A 17,127-nucleotide genomic window follows, 5' to 3' on the forward strand; every position below is an offset into this window, starting at 1 on the left:
ATGGCGCCGTCGGCGGCCTTCTAGAATATTTGATTCTGGACACTCGAGAAAAACCGTCGTCAGTGCCGTTGGGCTAACCGTCGACGCCCTAGTTCAAATCTTCATATTTTGGTCTTTTTTGCTCCAAATTTGCTCCTTTTTGCATTTTTTTGCTCCAATGACCATAATTCAACATACCTAAACAAAACATTAAAAATACGCTTCTTTGAAGTGCAATATCATCAATATTAGTATAAAACAAGTATGAAAATCTCAACATATTTTTCTTTGATTAGGAGCCTTTCATCTCCTCTCCATGACAAAAAATATTATATGTTTTCAACAAATTTTGAATACCTCTAATTGGAATTCAGGTTTTTAACTGCAACTTGATGGCTATAAATTATTTATCCCTATTTTTTTTTACACCATAATGTGCCAAAAGTGGAGTTGAAAAAAAGACATTTAATTTTGAAGGAAGTGTGCTTTTGCCTAAAAATTCAAATTCATGTAACAATGTTCCACTAAAAGAGGCTTATCTATCAATCAAATTTGCCTTTGGCAACCTTGATAATGACTCTCATTTGCATATATTTGAATGCTTTGTCTCTGCATATATTCTCAAATAGTGTATTACTAATAAGTATTTCTTTGAGTTATGGTATTATCTTATAAACACTAATTCATGTTGAAACTTTTTCTTATAAAATTCTAAAATAATCTTTTTTTTTCTAGTGAGTATGCACAATACGACTCCCTATCAAGGGAATGCAAAAGATAGGAAATGGTGACACCAGTATTGACATTTTGAGAAATAAAATTAATATAGCAACTTATTAAAAGATCGAAAATGAAAATTTTAAACAGGACCACTTTATATTTTGTCAGTACACTTCAAATGAGTTGTTTTGCTGAGATCATCTCTTTATCTATGCATTAGGTATTACATTGGCTTATGTTGCTATATTATAATTTGGTTGTATTTATTGCTTACAAATATTTTTTTGTTGAGGGTGTTGGCTCTCTTTTGGTTAGTTTATTGTTAGATTTGTTCTTTTTTAGGGTGAGGTTGAGATCCCCTATTTTTCAAATATGCTGCATCGAGCAAATTATTCATATTTTATTATCCTATTGAATATTGCTATCTTCAGAATAATTGTGATGGCATTTCTCTTGAGTCGTGGATGGAGCCCGTGATATATACTATATAAATTATGTGAATCTAATTTTTGTTGTTTTACTTATGATAAAAATTAGATAAGTGTGAACCCTAACTTTCCTAAGAATTTATGCTCTATTTTCAGAGAAACATAGTAGACCATTTGTGTCTTGGGCCAACTACAACATACCCATATTAATATTACTCCATCTTATATTTACTGCAAATTTTCAAGTGATTCAAAACTAATTACATGTGATTACATGTTTGCATCACATTTTTTTTATTAAATATGATATTGTTTCATATTCTTCCATCTAATAAAATGCTTAAGAATTTCAATCATAAAAGAACGCATTTCATTCATAAGTAGGATTACCAATATAACTTACATTATTTCATGAGATTCACATAAAATTTGAACATATGACTTTTACAAGAGACTTTGTCACTCAACAATTTGAAATGCTCCTTAAAAGATTCATATCAACATTTAAATTTTAGGGGATTTATATACATACACCTAAACCTATCAAATTTACATTTCTCATGCTGAAAATTCATTTTTTGCTTATATAGCCTGTAAAATGTTATAATAAAATAAAAAAATAATGTTTCGCATTGAATCCCTAAACAAGATCATCCTACGAGATCTATTGTCACCGTTCTCATCCCAACTTTGCCATCTAAGATTTAGAAGCCTTTTTATCAAGTCTCCTCTGCCAGTATGTGAAAGATTGAACGACTTTAACTGCTCTTCATGCTCCTCTGCTTACAATCCTCCTCGCTGTCGTCTCCACGGTTCTCCACTCCTCTTCTTGTAGTAAAAAAAACAGTTAACACTATGTAAAGCTTTTTATATTTGTTTACTTATCTATGTAATGTCGTATGTACCCCTGTGACTATTTACAAGTATGCCACCCAACTGGTTATAAATATTCCTATAATTGACAAAGCTTAACGAGAAAATCATTTTACATTCCTTCATATCTCTTGTTATTTCTCCTTTTATGGTATCAGCGTCATTGGCCCTTCACAGCTAAAGATCCATGGATAACAACCCCTCCTCCTCCACCACTCCTCACATCACCCAATATTCTCAAGAACTTCTCAACATAATGAAGGGGACTCAAATACCTACTTCTCTCAAGTTCTTGATGCAGCACATCAAGACAGTGACCACAGCTCCCCTCGCCTTTCTCTCTAGATGGTTTGAGCTCCTCAGGGACAACATTTTTGAATTGATTCACACAGATGTTTTAGGCTTTTCTCTCTAGATGATTGCATGTATTATGCAACATTCATTGATAATATTCTCGTTACTTTTGGTGCTTCCCCTTATATTCCAAATATGAAATCTCACTAATTTTTATTAACCTGCAAGAACAAATTAAGAGTCAATACAATGTTAAAATCAAAATTTTTAGATTTGGCAGTGATACTGAATATAAATCACATACCTTACAATTACACTTACAAGACCACGATATAAAACAACAATTTAGTTGTCCCTATACCCCAAACAAAAATGTGTTGCCGAACGAAAAACAAACACATAATTGAAATAACCAAAACCTTGCTTAACACTACTTCTCTAACTCCCAAGTTTTGGATGGCAGCAATCCACATTGTTGTCTGTTTAATTAATAGATTGTCATCCCATAACACACAATAATCTCTCTCCTTTTTAGCTTCTCAAAAACCATTCACCTAAATGAAATAACATGAAAACCTTTCATTGCACTTGTTACCCTTGGCATAGACCCTCAACAACCCATAAATTCACTCCAAAAGCTCCTCTATGTATTTTCTTGAGTTACAACCACCATCACAAGGGTTATTAATGTTATGATATTCATAAAGATTGTATCATTTAATCAAGGCATCTCACTTTCAATGAATCATAATTTCCTTTCAAGCATCAACCCTCTAACAACTCACCTTAGCCTCGGTCAGCCTGTCCACATTCGTCTCTCCTCATTCCCACCTCTACCATCACAAATTGCAATCTCCCCATTGACTCCACAAACTCCTCATCCCAAACCCAACAACTCTCCACCTCCCCTATTATCACTCCCACTGTTGACTTCTTCACTAAACCACAACAACTCGACCCCAACATCTCTTCTAATCCACCTAAACCCTAAAAAGCACATCGAACTTACTCACAAGTTGATCATCACTACACCTAATGCTCAACTTGACATGGTGTATCAAGGCTTTACTAGTATGTGAAGGATCGAACGATTTCATTTGCTTTCCATACTCCTCTGCTTACGATCTTCTTCGCTCTCATCTCCACGGTTATCCACTCCTTCTCCTGTAAACAAAAATAGATTGAACACTATGTAAAGTTTTTTATATTTGTTTGCTTACCTATGTAATGTCGCATGTACTCCTGTAGCTATTAATAAGTATGCTCTTTGCTGATTATAAATATTCCTGTAATTGACAGAGCTTAACAAGAAAATCATTTTACATTCCTTCATATCTCTTGTTATTTCTCCTTTTACTCTTGAGCCATGCCCTCGACTCATTGAATAAATAATGAACTTTGGAGGCAAGGTACTTAAATTTGATAGTTTTTTAGTACCATGTATTTAAATACCATTTTAATTTTTCTTTTTTATGTGGTAGAGTGTTAGAAGGTCTTATATATATGAAAGATGGATGATTTTTTTTTTAAGTTTTTAATAAATAATTTTGAAGGAATAGTTCTTTAAATTGCTGGAAATATTGGGCCACCTAGCGGTGCAAACAAGCCGAGCTTGAGCTCATGTTCAACTCGTTATAAAATAAAACTATTCATGTTCGGCTAGTTTATATATCAAGCGTAAAAAATTTATTCGAATTCGGCTTGCTTACTTAACGAGCCGAACATGAGAAGTTCATGAGCGAGAAGTTGTTTTGAGAGTGTAACAGTAAATAATAAAAGTTGGAATAAGATTTAAATCTTAATACTTATATTAAATTGTTCATTTAAGTAGAATTTAATATATTTTTATATTTGTTTAATTAATAATTTTAATTGATTATAAATATTTGTCTTTAAAGTTATGGGAGAGAGTAATTGAACATAGGTTAAGACGCATCACAAAGATTTTTCATAATCAATTTGGATTTATGTCGGGCAGGTCTACTATGGAAGCTATACATTTATTGAGAGGTTTGGTGAAGAAGTTCAAAGATAATAAGAAGAATCTACATTTGATTTTTATTGATTTAGAAAAAGCTTACGATAAGATTTCAAGAGATATCCTTTGGAGAGTTCTTGAAAAGAAAGGTATTGATATGACTTATATTCAAGTCATTAAAGATATGTATACTAGAGTTGTTACTTGTGTTCAAACTGAAGGAGGATTGACCAAATATTTTCCTATTTCTGTTGGATTACATCAGGGATTGCGATTAAGCCTATATCCTTTTGTTTTAGTTATGGATGGTCTTACTGGACATATACAGGAGGATGTACCTTGGTGTATGCTTTTTGCTGATGATATCCTTCTCGTGGATGAAATGAGAGAAAAAGCCCAGGAAAAAGTTGAATTATGGAGGTTTACATTGGAGTCTAAAGGCCTTCATTTAAGTAGAACTAAAACTGAATATCTGAAATGAATGAGGCTCGTCACCTTTGAAGAGTTCTCGAATATTTAGCACACATAGAAATGATCGGGGCTCGTCTAATAGCCTTCAGCCAATCATTTATATTCACTGAATATAGTAAAATAAATACAATCATACCCGGAAAATCTTTGCTACTCGCTAATGGTGACGAGCCGGAGACCAAGAAAATCACGAATGAATGAGGCTCCCCCCATTCCGAACTATCTGCTCCTCAACAACTCGCACCTGTATCCTCGAAGCCCACCTGACACCGGCGATAAAGCCGGCGTCGCCGCCGCCGGAAAGTTTCAAACTTTACATCTCCCTCCTCAACCGTTGCGCACAGGAGAAATCCCTATGCCAAACAAGACGAGTCCACCTTCATATGAAGCAGTCTGGCTTCCCCCATCTCAGCCTTGGCAACAAGCTAATCGCATCGTATCTCAGCTCCCAAAGCGTCGACGATGCACGCAAGGTGTTCGACGATATGCCGCAAAGGCATGTAGTCACGTGGAGCTCCATGATATCTTCCTACATCCTCCAAGGAAGAAATAAAGAAGCTGTTGATCTCTACAAAAATATGCTCATCGAAAGTGTCCTGCCGGACGAGTTCACCTTCTCCAGTATCTTCAAAGCTTTCTCGCATCTGAAACTCGTTAATGGCGGCCGGGCAGCTCATGGGCAGTTTGCGGTTCTCGGTTTAGGAGCCGGAAATGTCTATGTAAGCAGCGCTTTGGTGGATTTTTATGCCAAATTTGGCAGATTGAGAGAAGCACGCATCGTGTATGATTCAGTGAAGGCTAAAGATGTCGTCTTGACAACAGCTTTGATTGTGGCTTACACGCAGAGCGGAGAAGATGGACACGCCATTCAAGTATTTAGAGAAATGATGACCTTTTCCATTAAAGCTAACGACTTTACCTTTGCTAGCGTTCTCATAGCATGTGGAAATATGGAGGATTTGAGCTCTGGAAGACTGATTCATGGCGCCATTCTTAAATCTGGATTCGATTGTAGGATTGCTGCGCAAACCTCTCTTCTCACCATGTATTCCAAGTGCGGCCTTGTCGAATCCTCTTTGGAGATTTTTAATGGCATTGCCAATCCAAACACTGTAACATGGACTGCTATTATTACTTCTCTGTTGCACAGCCATAGAGAAGAAGAAGCTTTTTCAATGTTCAGTCGCATGATTCTCAGTTCCGCAACACCGAACGCTTTCACTTTATCAATTACTCTCACTGTCTGCTCATCCCTCGCATTATTCCAACAAGGAAAGCTGGTCCATGGCTATGCTCTGAAGACCGGCCTGGACACAAACAGATTTGTGGTTTCTGCTCTTGTTGACACTTATGGAAAGTGTGGCCATGATGGAATGGCAAGAATGGTTTTTGATAGTTTATCTTCTCCTGATTTGGTCTCTCTGAACTCCCTCATTCATGGCTACCACTCTTTCATACAGCGAAATCTTCAGGAGTCGAACCAAATGATGCTACATATGTTAATCTACTCAATGCTTGCAGCAACTCGGGAATGATCGAAGAAGGGCGTCGAGTCTTCTCGTCGATCCCTATACCTTCTAATGTTCACTATGCCTGCATGGTTGACTTGCTCGGCCGCTCGGGGAGGTTGGAGGAGGCCGTAGAATTGTTAGCAAAGGTGAAGAAACCAGACAAAGTGTTGTGGAGGACATTGCTCGGTGCTTGCAGGATCCATGGAAGGCTCGAAATGGCGAATTGGGCGGCGAGAAAGGTGCTTGAACTTGATCCTGGAGATGAGGGAACGTATATTTTGTTATCTAACATTTATGCCTCGTTGGGTAAATGGAAGGAGGTTATCAAAATCAAATGTGTGATGAGAGAAATGGGATTTAAAAAAGAGCCTGCAGTGAGTTGGATTCGTGCCGATAAGGAGGTTCATAGATTCATGGCTGGAGATCAGTCCCACCCGAAACGAGAACTGATCTACGAGGAGTTAGAGGAGCTGATCGAGAAGACGAAGAGGTTGGGTTATGTTCCAGATAGGAGGTTTGTGCTGCAGGAAATGGAGGAGGGGGAAACGGAGAGGTCTTTGTTTTACCACAGTGAGAAACTAGCCGTTGCCTTTGGGGTGCTGAGCAGCCGAGAGAATGCATATGATTCTATCACCATTTTTAAGAACCTTAGAGTTTGTGGTGATTGTCACAATTGGATGAAATTGGTGTCTAAGGTGATAGGGAGGGAGATTATTGCAAGAGATGCCAAAAGATTTCATAATTACAGAGACGGATTGTGCTCTTGTGGTGATTATTGGTGATGTTTTTTTGAATGGATTGTGGAAGGAAGAGGAAACGTAAAAGCTGCAGTGCAGTGCACCTCCCTTGAGTCTTTGACATCATTGTAACGGCTATATTTTGTTTGGATTATTACTATAAGAAGATTTTGAGAAATGTTAGTTTTTTAAGGTATATCATGTCATTAGGCGCCACAAATGATGGGCATTTGCATACATACCCACACAATTAACACTATTAGTAAATTTTCTTAATAGAACTGGTATTTCTTATGTTTTTTTTTATGTAATTGGTTCCTGATGAAGCCGTTATGTAATTTTTTTCAAATCAAAGGAATGAGCATTTCTTTGTAATATGTCATCTGCATTCATTCAATGTCTATGTTGTTAAGCTTTTTATTAGAGGATATATAAAATGATAAGTGAAAGAGATCCAACAAAAAAATGATAGTGCTATATTCTTTTTTCTAATTTATAACGTGAACAGCTTGTTTGAAGAAACTTCGTCGTTTACTTAAGCTCCTTTAAAAGTCACGTTCGGGGAACGTATACTATCAGATGTGATTTAAAATGGCAAAAATCAGTCTCCCGTTTTACCAAATGAAAGCAAATCGACATATCTGCGTTCACCACAACGGAACGGAACTTCACTGTCTTCTCAAACAAGACGTAATGCCCAAATTAAAATGTAGATGGAGGCCATGCTTTGATGCTGGAAGATTTATGGTCAAAGGTTCAGATGAATAGCATTCAGGACAAGGAAATTAGGTTTCACAAATTAATAATCACTAAATAACCTTTCTTATAGGTAATAGTGAAATTTGTATAAAATCTTCATAAGTAAAACATGACATTATGCAAATAGTATGAGGCATGTTATGAATTACTAAAATACTATTAAGCATCATATATGATACAATAAAATTTAAAGGCTAACAAATCATAGAGATGTGATGTCTTTATCGATTAACAATCTATTTTAAAAAAAATGCCTAAATAATTTAAAATTTAATTATGATAAATTATGTATAATTGACATGGAATATTTTTTCAATACTCCCGGAGGAATTTTTATTCAACAAAATAAAAAACAAGATAGCAAAAATACACAAAAAAAAAATAAAAAATAAAGAACCCAAGTAATACGAACATACAGAACAATAAAAAACCATCAAAAACGATTATCAATACAGATATAAGGAATAATTGGCATGGAACATCATTATACAAAAATCACTAGCATATAATGCTCACAAATCATTAACAAAGTGCTTAATAAAGTTATTTCATCATAAAATAATATGTATAAGATGACTCGCAACATTTATATTGAAAGACCGGAATTTTTTTAAATCTTTATGCTCATTTTAAATTAAAGACAAAATCTTATTCATGTAAACTTTAAGGATCTACTTATAATTTTTTAGGATGATATTTTGATAAATTTATTTTAAATTTTAAAAAACTCAACCAAATTTAGGCTTCGTTTGAAAAAGTTTGAAAGTCACGTTGGCGGAAACGAAGAAGGGCACATGCACATGCGATCTAAAACGATGAAAAATCACCCTACTTGTGAATCAATTAATTGTTTCGGGAGAAATCAGAGCTTCACCGTATAAAAAATTTTCTACCCATTGGCATCCACCACAATACAAAGGAGGTGCAAGTCTTCTCAAACTAAGCCTTAATTTTCTAAACCTTATTAGCTATCTCATGTTGAGATGTTTGTTTAATTACAAACATACAAAAGTTAAAAATTAGTTAATCATTCAATTACTCTTATGAAATTTCATGCAAATAAAAAAATAAAAAAAAATTTTAAAAAAAAATCCAGAGGCATTTAAGCAAGGAGACATGTCTTCTAGAAACATTGATAAGTCTAGTATTTAATGAAAGGGTTTTTTAAAATCAAATATCTAAAATATTAAATATAATATTTTAATCATCCAAATTTTATATAGAATATTATAATCACCTAAAATTTCACTCAAAATTTTCATGAGTTTAGGATGGGGATTGTTATGAAAATAAAAAGTTGTTCTATAGTTAATATTTTGAGTAGTTAGCATGTAAAAATCCCTTTATGAGAAAATCTTCACTCAAAATCTCTATTAGTTTAGAATATTAGTTGCAATCAAAAAAATGGTTCATTTGTTATATTTTAAATTTGAGTGGTTAAATGTTATATTTAATTGTATACAAAAAAAAAAAAATGTTGGCATGATATTCAAGACAAACGACGACTCACGTAGAAAGAGACGGTCGATCGTGTAGCCGGTCGATTGTAACTTCTAATGAGTGATTAATTAGATACCAACAAAAGAAATATGAAACGGACGACATGAAGGGTCTGTCAAAGGATTTCAGTCCCCAGAACGACGGTCAACTTTCTTCGAACTGGTCGTCAGATGATCCAACCTCGAATCAAGTATCTACGAAACAAAAACATGACAAGCGAACGATGATATTCTCACTGTGTTATTATATTCAAATATTTTTATAATTATTAAAGGACTCCCTTAAAACGCTAGTGATGAAGGAGCAAATCTATAATTTTATAAGATCACGCAGTGTTATTATATTCAAATATTATTGTTATTATTAAAAGGTTCCCTTAAAATGCTAATGATGAGGGAGCAAAGCTCTAATTTTGTAAGATCATGTTCCATTCCCATAAATAGGACGATCAATACATGAATAAATATTATTCATTCTCCACTGTTTTCTATTATACTAGTGAAAACTAACTGATGTGAAGTTACACTTGCTATTCTCGCGTGCCTCAAAAATGGTAGCATCAAATACAAAAAATTAGAATGGGGATTTGCATACATAACAGACAATTTTTTACGTATTTATATATTTATTATACATTTAACATCTACATTTTGATAATTATTTATATAACAGTTTAGTGCCATATTAACCTCAAAACATATGCATAAAAATGTGTGTTTTATTTTACAAAGATTAGGGATATTTAGATATAGAACCCACAACTTGTATGAATTTATATACCTAACACCTAAAAAATGTGTGTTTTTAATTTGAATCATACAAAATATTGACAGTTTAAAATATTATGTACTTGCTTCACTGTACCCCCAATATTCCTTCCAAACAAACAGCCCCTAAACATAACATTTATATAATTCTTTGTTCACCAAATAAAATACACACAAAACAATTGAACAAACCAGCTATAAGAACAGAGCGCTCGAGTTACACAGCACTGAACCAATCTAAACTATAAGAATTACATCTGAGATCGGCACTAGAAATTAGCCTTTCTGAATAAATCCAAGCACTTCGTGCAATTATGTACAGATTCATTCATATTTACGGAGAAATGTGCAGATTCTTAATGGTAACTATGGTTTAGGGTTAGGTTTGTAGTACCTCTTGGGGCTGAGATTGAGAGGCCATGATCATACATGCGCTTAAGTTCTTTCCGATATTCTTTGAGAGATTTATCAGGGATGGATGGCGTCAGCTCGGCAACATCTCCCATTCTCAGCTTCTGGCTGGGGTCATTAACAGGCTTACGATTCAGTCTCGGCCGCAGTTCTTCCTTTAACGCGAAGCTGTAAGGTTGGTCTCTTTGATTCCATCTTCCAGCTCTCTCCAGTAGATCCATTACAGTTGAGTTTGGTGTGAATTCTTGGACAGACATCTACTCAATCAAAACATGGCAATTAGCACTCCTTAATAAAAAAATAAAAAAAACCAAAAATATTATGGGGGTTTTTACATACAAACCACCCAATACTTCTATGTGTTTACATGTCTAACATATAAAACTTTGCTTTTTATATTTATATCATGTCAAATGAAATTAACTTTTAAAAAGTGAAATATTATGGAAGGTGCAATATATGTAAAAATTGATGTTTAGGTTTTAGCTATGTAAATACATAAAAATTGAGCGGTATTTATGTGAATCTTCCTTGTTGAACATGGATATTTGCTTGCAGGTTATGATGAAGTTGTTCAACATGTAAAACAGGGTATAAGACTTCTAGAAAAGCAAATTTTAAAATGAGAAAGGCAATAAAAGTTCATGGAAATCTCAGGGGAGAAACTTACGTTCAATTAATATTACTGCCATCATTTTTTAATAACTTGCAAATGATGAGAAAGCTTCAAACCTCAGAAATGCCGGGCAAATGGATTTAGAGGCTTTTTGGTTTGAAGAATTTTGAGAGCATTGTATTTTTTTAATTTGGAGTTTTGAAAATTAATGAGTTTGGTTGGCTGAAAAGCAATTTCAAGGTGATTTTTTTTTAAGGAATTGCGAATTCATCAACTGGTTTTGGAATAAACAGCAATGTGGTTGCCTATCGGCGAGGTCCCAGAACACTACATATGCTGTCAATGATCTCTTTTGTTGAATTGCAATCCTGTTGTTATTTCATTCTCTCCCAAGTCGACGTTGAAACCATCTTGAGCACTAGCGAGCTCCTGTCGAGGTTTCGCACATGCCACCAAGCTTTTTAATGCCAGACCAGCGAGCTCAGATGCCATGACAATCCTTCACAATACAATTGTGACCACTTCATGCCCTGGATTTCTTCCTTTTTCTTTTTTTTTTAATTAATTGCAAGGGTTACAACAAAACAGATGAAAATAATTCCCTGCATTTCAAAGGTTGCATTTACTTTACACTAGTAAAACTTCTCCAAAAGTTTAAATACTTGCAATCAAATGGTCCTTTACAACAAACCAAAATTCAACAGAGTGGAAGGATGATTAAAAATGTAATTGTTTGCAAGTTGCACGTGTGTTTTTTGGTGTCCCAAATTCTAATAAGAGCTTGTAAATCAATATATAGGGAATCAAAGTAATCTCAATGCACAAAAATTTAAGGGAAGGTTTACATACAAACGACTCAATTCCTATTTATTTACATAGCAAACACCAAAACTTCAATTTTTACATATATGTCACCTTAGCTATGCATGAAAAGATGTATTTTACTTTTTACAAGTTAAAAGTACTATTGTTTATTTGATAAGAAAGATTTGCGGGGTATAAATATAAAAAGTAAAGTTTCGGTGTTAAATTATGTAAATATGTGGAATTGAGTGGTATGTATGTAAATGCCCCTGTTATTTTGACCCCCAATTAATGAACTAAGGTAAAAGGACAATTTTGTAATGTGGCACCGCCCCCTACCACATCTCACCTACCGCTCTCCTACCGGCCACCTACCTCCCACCTACCTCCCACCTACCACTCTCTTGCTTCTATAAATAGAGAGGGTGTGAGGCTTAGGAGAGAAAAGGGAAGAAATCTTAAGGGTGTGAGGCTTAGGAGAGGAAAGGGAAGAGATCTTAAGGGTGTGAGGCTTAGGACAAGAAAGGGAGAAGATATCTTAAGCTACCACAAAGGAGGAGAGAATAGCTATAGAGTTAGAGAGGAGGAGAGCATCTTGAGGCCTTGTATCAAGGTGTCGCTTGAGAGGGAGGCCATAGAAGGAAGATGAGGGCTCATCTCTATGTATAAGCTATGTATTCTCCATTTCTTTTGCCTTAGTGAAATATTTGATTGATTCCCTCCCGTGGACGTAGATCCAGTTGGATCGAACCACGTAAACGATCTGTGTTTGCTTGTGTTCTTTTTCGTCTCATTTCTATGCCAGGAAGTACATATCTCACAACAGCCCCAAAATTTAAAGGTCATTTACATACATACCACACAGTTGTTTTATATTTAGAAGCCTAACACCTAAATATTTGTATTTACAAGCATACCACTCTAACATCACATCCAAAATACCACCGTCATCTTTTTAAAAAGTGAAATATATGTTTTTATGCATAGGTTTATAACACCAAGGTATTATAAGTGCAGATATCTAATTTTAAGAGTTGGATATGTAAATGCATAAAGAATTATTTGGTGGGAATGTAAAATTCCCAAAATTTAAATCATCCTGAAAGGGATATGTAAAACAAGAAAAAATATTAACATTCCAATCAAAAAGAGAGAGTCACCTTCTCATTTTCGAGCATGATGATGAAGATTGGTCCATCATGATCACAGTGATGGTTGAGGGCGTACGAGTAAGGACAGTCATCGTAATGCGAAGGAAAAGGACATGACGTCCTTACCGAATCAGAATCACCAAAGGATGAGAATTTTTCAACATCGACCATCTTGCAATGCCACATCACAACCCATCTTGCCCACTCAACCATCTGAAGCACAAAAGACGAATGCTCACAGTCACCCTCCTTATATCTCCAATGAGCAGCGAATCCAAATTCGGCCTGGAGGTGCATCTCTTTCGTTCTAATCTGAACTTCTAATGGCAACTTATCTTCACTAATCACAACAGTGTGTAGAGATTGATAACTGGAAGTAAATATCGGTAAAAGCACAAATAATTCATTAATCTACCTTCATAGTTATAATGGCAGGCAAGAAATAACAGAGAGAAAATCAAGGCATACCCATTAAATTTGGGATGCGAGATATAGTCTTTGGGCCTTCCCAAAGACTCAGGCCATAGCTGATGAACAATATAGAGTGCTCTAAAGCAATCCTCCTCATTCTCAACTATCAATCTCAGTCCATGAATGTCATGTATCTCATCCATAGTTAGCTTCTTCCTGCAAAAAATGACCATTAATGACGAGTATTTCCCTCGCGATGAGTTTTCGAGGATCACGAGATTGTAATGGAATTCTTTTTGATAGGACAGATTGATTTGAATCTATGAAAGTGAATAATTTGGGAATTAAAGTGTCAAATAGCCCCCTTACTATTTAAATGGAGCCACTTTAATCTCAGAATTTATAAAGGTGTCAAATTAGTCCCAGGCTCCTTTTACATGGGCTAAAATTGTCCTTTTTTTAGCCTCTGTTAATAGAGCCTAAGGATTAAATTGGCATTTTTATAGACTCTAGGACTAAAATGGTCATCCTGCAAGAAGTAAAGTGATTATTTTGAATCTTTTCTCACATTTTTGGGAACTGATAAAGAGATAAGCCAACAAACATACTTGATCATCTTGGAGTAAGTGCTGAATAAGCTCTTATGTCGCCCAGAAAGAATGAGATACGACAGGCCTTCATTCTTGAGAGCTCGCTCCAACTTTTCTTTAGAAGATGTGATCTTCGCTTCATCAAAACAACTAAGAAGTTTGCAAGATAGCTCCTTGTGTTGCTGAGGATGGAGATATTTGAAGCAAAGGTCTTCTAGTTGCTCCTTCCAACTTGAAATGCCCAAACGGTTTGCCAAAGGGACGAATATCTCCAAAGTTTCCTTCGCAAACCTCTGTTGCTTGGTCACAGGCAAGACTTCCAATGTCATCATATTATGAAGCCTATCGGCAAGTTTTATGAGAACAGCTCTCGCATCTGCCATTGCGAGAAATATCGTGTGTAATCTATCGGCCTCTACTGTTCTACTAGCTGTATTGTTTTCGCGTGCAAGCTTGCTTAATTGGCTAAGGTTTGAAACCTGCAAAAATTTCCAATTGAAAGAATTGTAAAATTAAAAGAATACTATACAGCATTTATGAATGATACAAAATACCTACATTCCTATATGATGACAGTAAGGACAATGACATCAAGAAAATAATAAAAATATAATTGAATTTACAAATGATTAATTCAATCAATTCAAATTTGCACAAAAATAGCATTTTTAAATAATGCTTTCAATATAAAAAGCAACAATCAACTAACCAAGCCTAAAGGGTAAAAAAGTTAAAAAGCATTAAAGATAATATCAAAAAATTCAAAAGCAAAGAATTTATTCACACGTCTTGCACTTTTAAATGCCTTACTTCGAAAGCATCTTCATCTGATAAGTTAATCAGGTAGGCCAAGCACTTTATGCCAAATTTCTCCTTAAAGCCTTCACAGAGTTCAGTAAAAAAAAATTGTCCTTGCAACACATACATCACACAGCAAAATCCTTCATTATATGAAAAAAGGATAATCTTTTAAGAAGTGTCTTGGTAAAGTTAGATTTTCATATGATATCACATAATTTCTCTTAATCCGATTCTTGCATACACTGCTGCATAAGTAACTTGTTGGAAAATAAAAGGCAAGGACTCCTTAATCAGTCCATACATGCCGCATCTTTGATACTCACATTCAGGGAACCCAATAAGCATATTTGTTAAAAAAATTTTGAAAGAAAATAAAAAAATTCAGAGAAGAATCCAACCAACCTCTTGAACAAGATCAGCTACAGCAGCTCCGAAACTTTGCAGAATATAACTATAATCCATAAAAGAATCATCAAGCGTATCATGTAAAAGCCCAGCCGCTACAACAGTTGAATTAGCCCCAATCTTAGCTAACAAAACTGCAGTTTCCACGCAATGTTGAAGGTATGGATCACCGCTTACCCTCATCTAGGCAGTCAAACAAAAGAAATTCAATTCAAAATTTGAAATCAGAATCAACAAAAGAAACAGATCCATCCCAGAACGTGAACCAGTGATGAATATTATTTAAGATCCAGTTTTATCTTATCTAAGTTAATTCAATTCAATTATAGCGTCACCTGCCCCCGATGAGCTTTCTCTGCTTCAGAGAACGCCTTCATCACAATCTCTTCATTGAAGATCGTATGCCTTGATTGAGCCCCGGAGAGCAACTCGACAGCATAGGGCTCACAGCTGGGTTGGACCTCCGCAAAGCTCTCCTCCAAGTTAAAGGTCAGATCCTCCACATCAAAGTTTTTATGTAAAGAAACACTGGGCGAATTATAATCCAAACAAGAGCCCACCGCCTTCCCAACAAGGCCATTAAGCAAACTCTCCCTTCCCACCCTCACATCGCTCAAACTCCAATCGCGAGGGATTCTCAACAAAGGCGGACTCCTCGCAGAGCTCACCACGCTCCCGCTGCAGGATATGGGTCCGTGTAAAACGGAGACAGGGCTCTGCTCCCGACATTTATAGGAGGATGACGATGTGCACGTAGAGAAGGACTCCATTCGATCATGCCGAAGTTCTTCGAAGGCGGTCGCAGTGGATAAGCGGAAGGGAGAAGACGAGGAGAAGAGGCAGGAAAGCCCGCCGATGACTGCCGGCTTATGGCCATAGGGATTGAATTCGCACTCCGGTGATCGGAATTCGTAAGCAGACGAGCAGAAACCGTTATGTGGGGTCGAGTAAAGAGCGATTGCCGGAACGGACATCGGGTCGGTAACCGTAGCGCAAGCTTTATCCGGAAGATGCAAGGACGATCGAAACTACCGGACTTGGGGAGCAAAAGATGGGGTATAGAGCGTTGGGATGGGCTGCTGGCGTACCAGGATTAAAAAATTATTAGAGGAAGGAATTCAAGAGCTTCGAGAAACCCTAATTTCTTAGAGAAGCCGTGGAAGAAACAGAAAACCAGCAGACATTGACAAGGAGGACGAGGGATTTGCAGAGAGAGAGAGAGAGAGAGAGAGAGAGAGAGGGAGAGAGAGCTTTTCGCTGGTATTGCCTGAGCCGCTGCATTTTATAATAGAAAATACTTCATGCGGTTAAAAAAAAAATTTAGGATAATTACGAACAGTTTAAAATATTAATATTTCTAAATTAATATTCAAAAATATTAATATGAATATTAATATTCAAACAGTTTAAAATATTTATAAATTAATATTTTTTGAAATTTTTCTTAAAATTCGGTGATAAATTAAATGAATTACGATCATAATTTTCGGGTTATTTGATAAGTATTATTATAATCTTGTCCCGCGTTGACTACCAAAAACTCTAATTCAATCAAATGCAACAAAATAGCTATATTTAGGATTTATAATACATATTATTAGATATATTTTTTATTTTTTTAAAATAATTTTTTATGCTATGTAGATTGAATGACTTATGAAACTTGAAAAATACTTTAATTATATTATTTATAACATACAAAAGTATGTATGAATGATCATATTATGAATTATCATTAGATGGGTAATAGAGGTCTAAGTGATTGGGAGCATCAATGACTAAAGACAAAGGCGTAGAACTCCAATGATTTTTTATGATGATTGTTGATGGAAATTAGTGTCAATTAGTCGATGGCAATTAGTGTCAATTAGTGCGCGGAGCTGACAATTATTTAAGTTTGTGAGCTCTCATCTTAAAGTCT

General features: G+C 35.4%; 2 protein-coding genes across 2 annotated transcripts; one reads left to right on the forward strand and one right to left on the reverse strand.

Moving 5' to 3' along the window:
• The first annotated feature begins 4,795 nt into the window (after nucleotides 1–4,795).
• Nucleotides 4,796–7,267, forward strand: LOC110029414 (pentatricopeptide repeat-containing protein At5g65570-like). Its single transcript, XM_020731695.1, is given in 2 exon segments — nucleotides 4,796–6,186; nucleotides 6,189–7,267. Coding segments are annotated over 2 exon segments (2,094 nt in total). The 5' UTR covers nucleotides 4,796–4,940; the 3' UTR covers nucleotides 7,037–7,267.
• Nucleotides 7,268–10,122: 2,855 nt separating this feature from the next.
• LOC110029415 (probable GTP diphosphokinase RSH2, chloroplastic) lies at nucleotides 10,123–16,450 on the reverse strand. Its single transcript, XM_020731697.1, has 6 exons — nucleotides 15,542–16,450; nucleotides 15,204–15,389; nucleotides 14,019–14,479; nucleotides 13,468–13,626; nucleotides 13,009–13,369; nucleotides 10,123–10,685 (listed from the first exon to the last, which is right to left on the reverse strand). Exons 1-6 carry the CDS (start codon nucleotides 16,178–16,180, stop codon nucleotides 10,374–10,376), a joined length of 2,118 nt encoding a protein of 705 aa, XP_020587356.1. The 5' UTR covers nucleotides 16,181–16,450; the 3' UTR covers nucleotides 10,123–10,373.
• Between the last annotated feature and the right edge of the window lie 677 nt (nucleotides 16,451–17,127).

Source organism: Phalaenopsis equestris, unplaced genomic scaffold (genome assembly GCF_001263595.1).
Source record: "Phalaenopsis equestris unplaced genomic scaffold, ASM126359v1 Scaffold000572, whole genome shotgun sequence".
NCBI classification, from domain to species: Eukaryota; Viridiplantae; Streptophyta; class Magnoliopsida; order Asparagales; family Orchidaceae; genus Phalaenopsis; species Phalaenopsis equestris.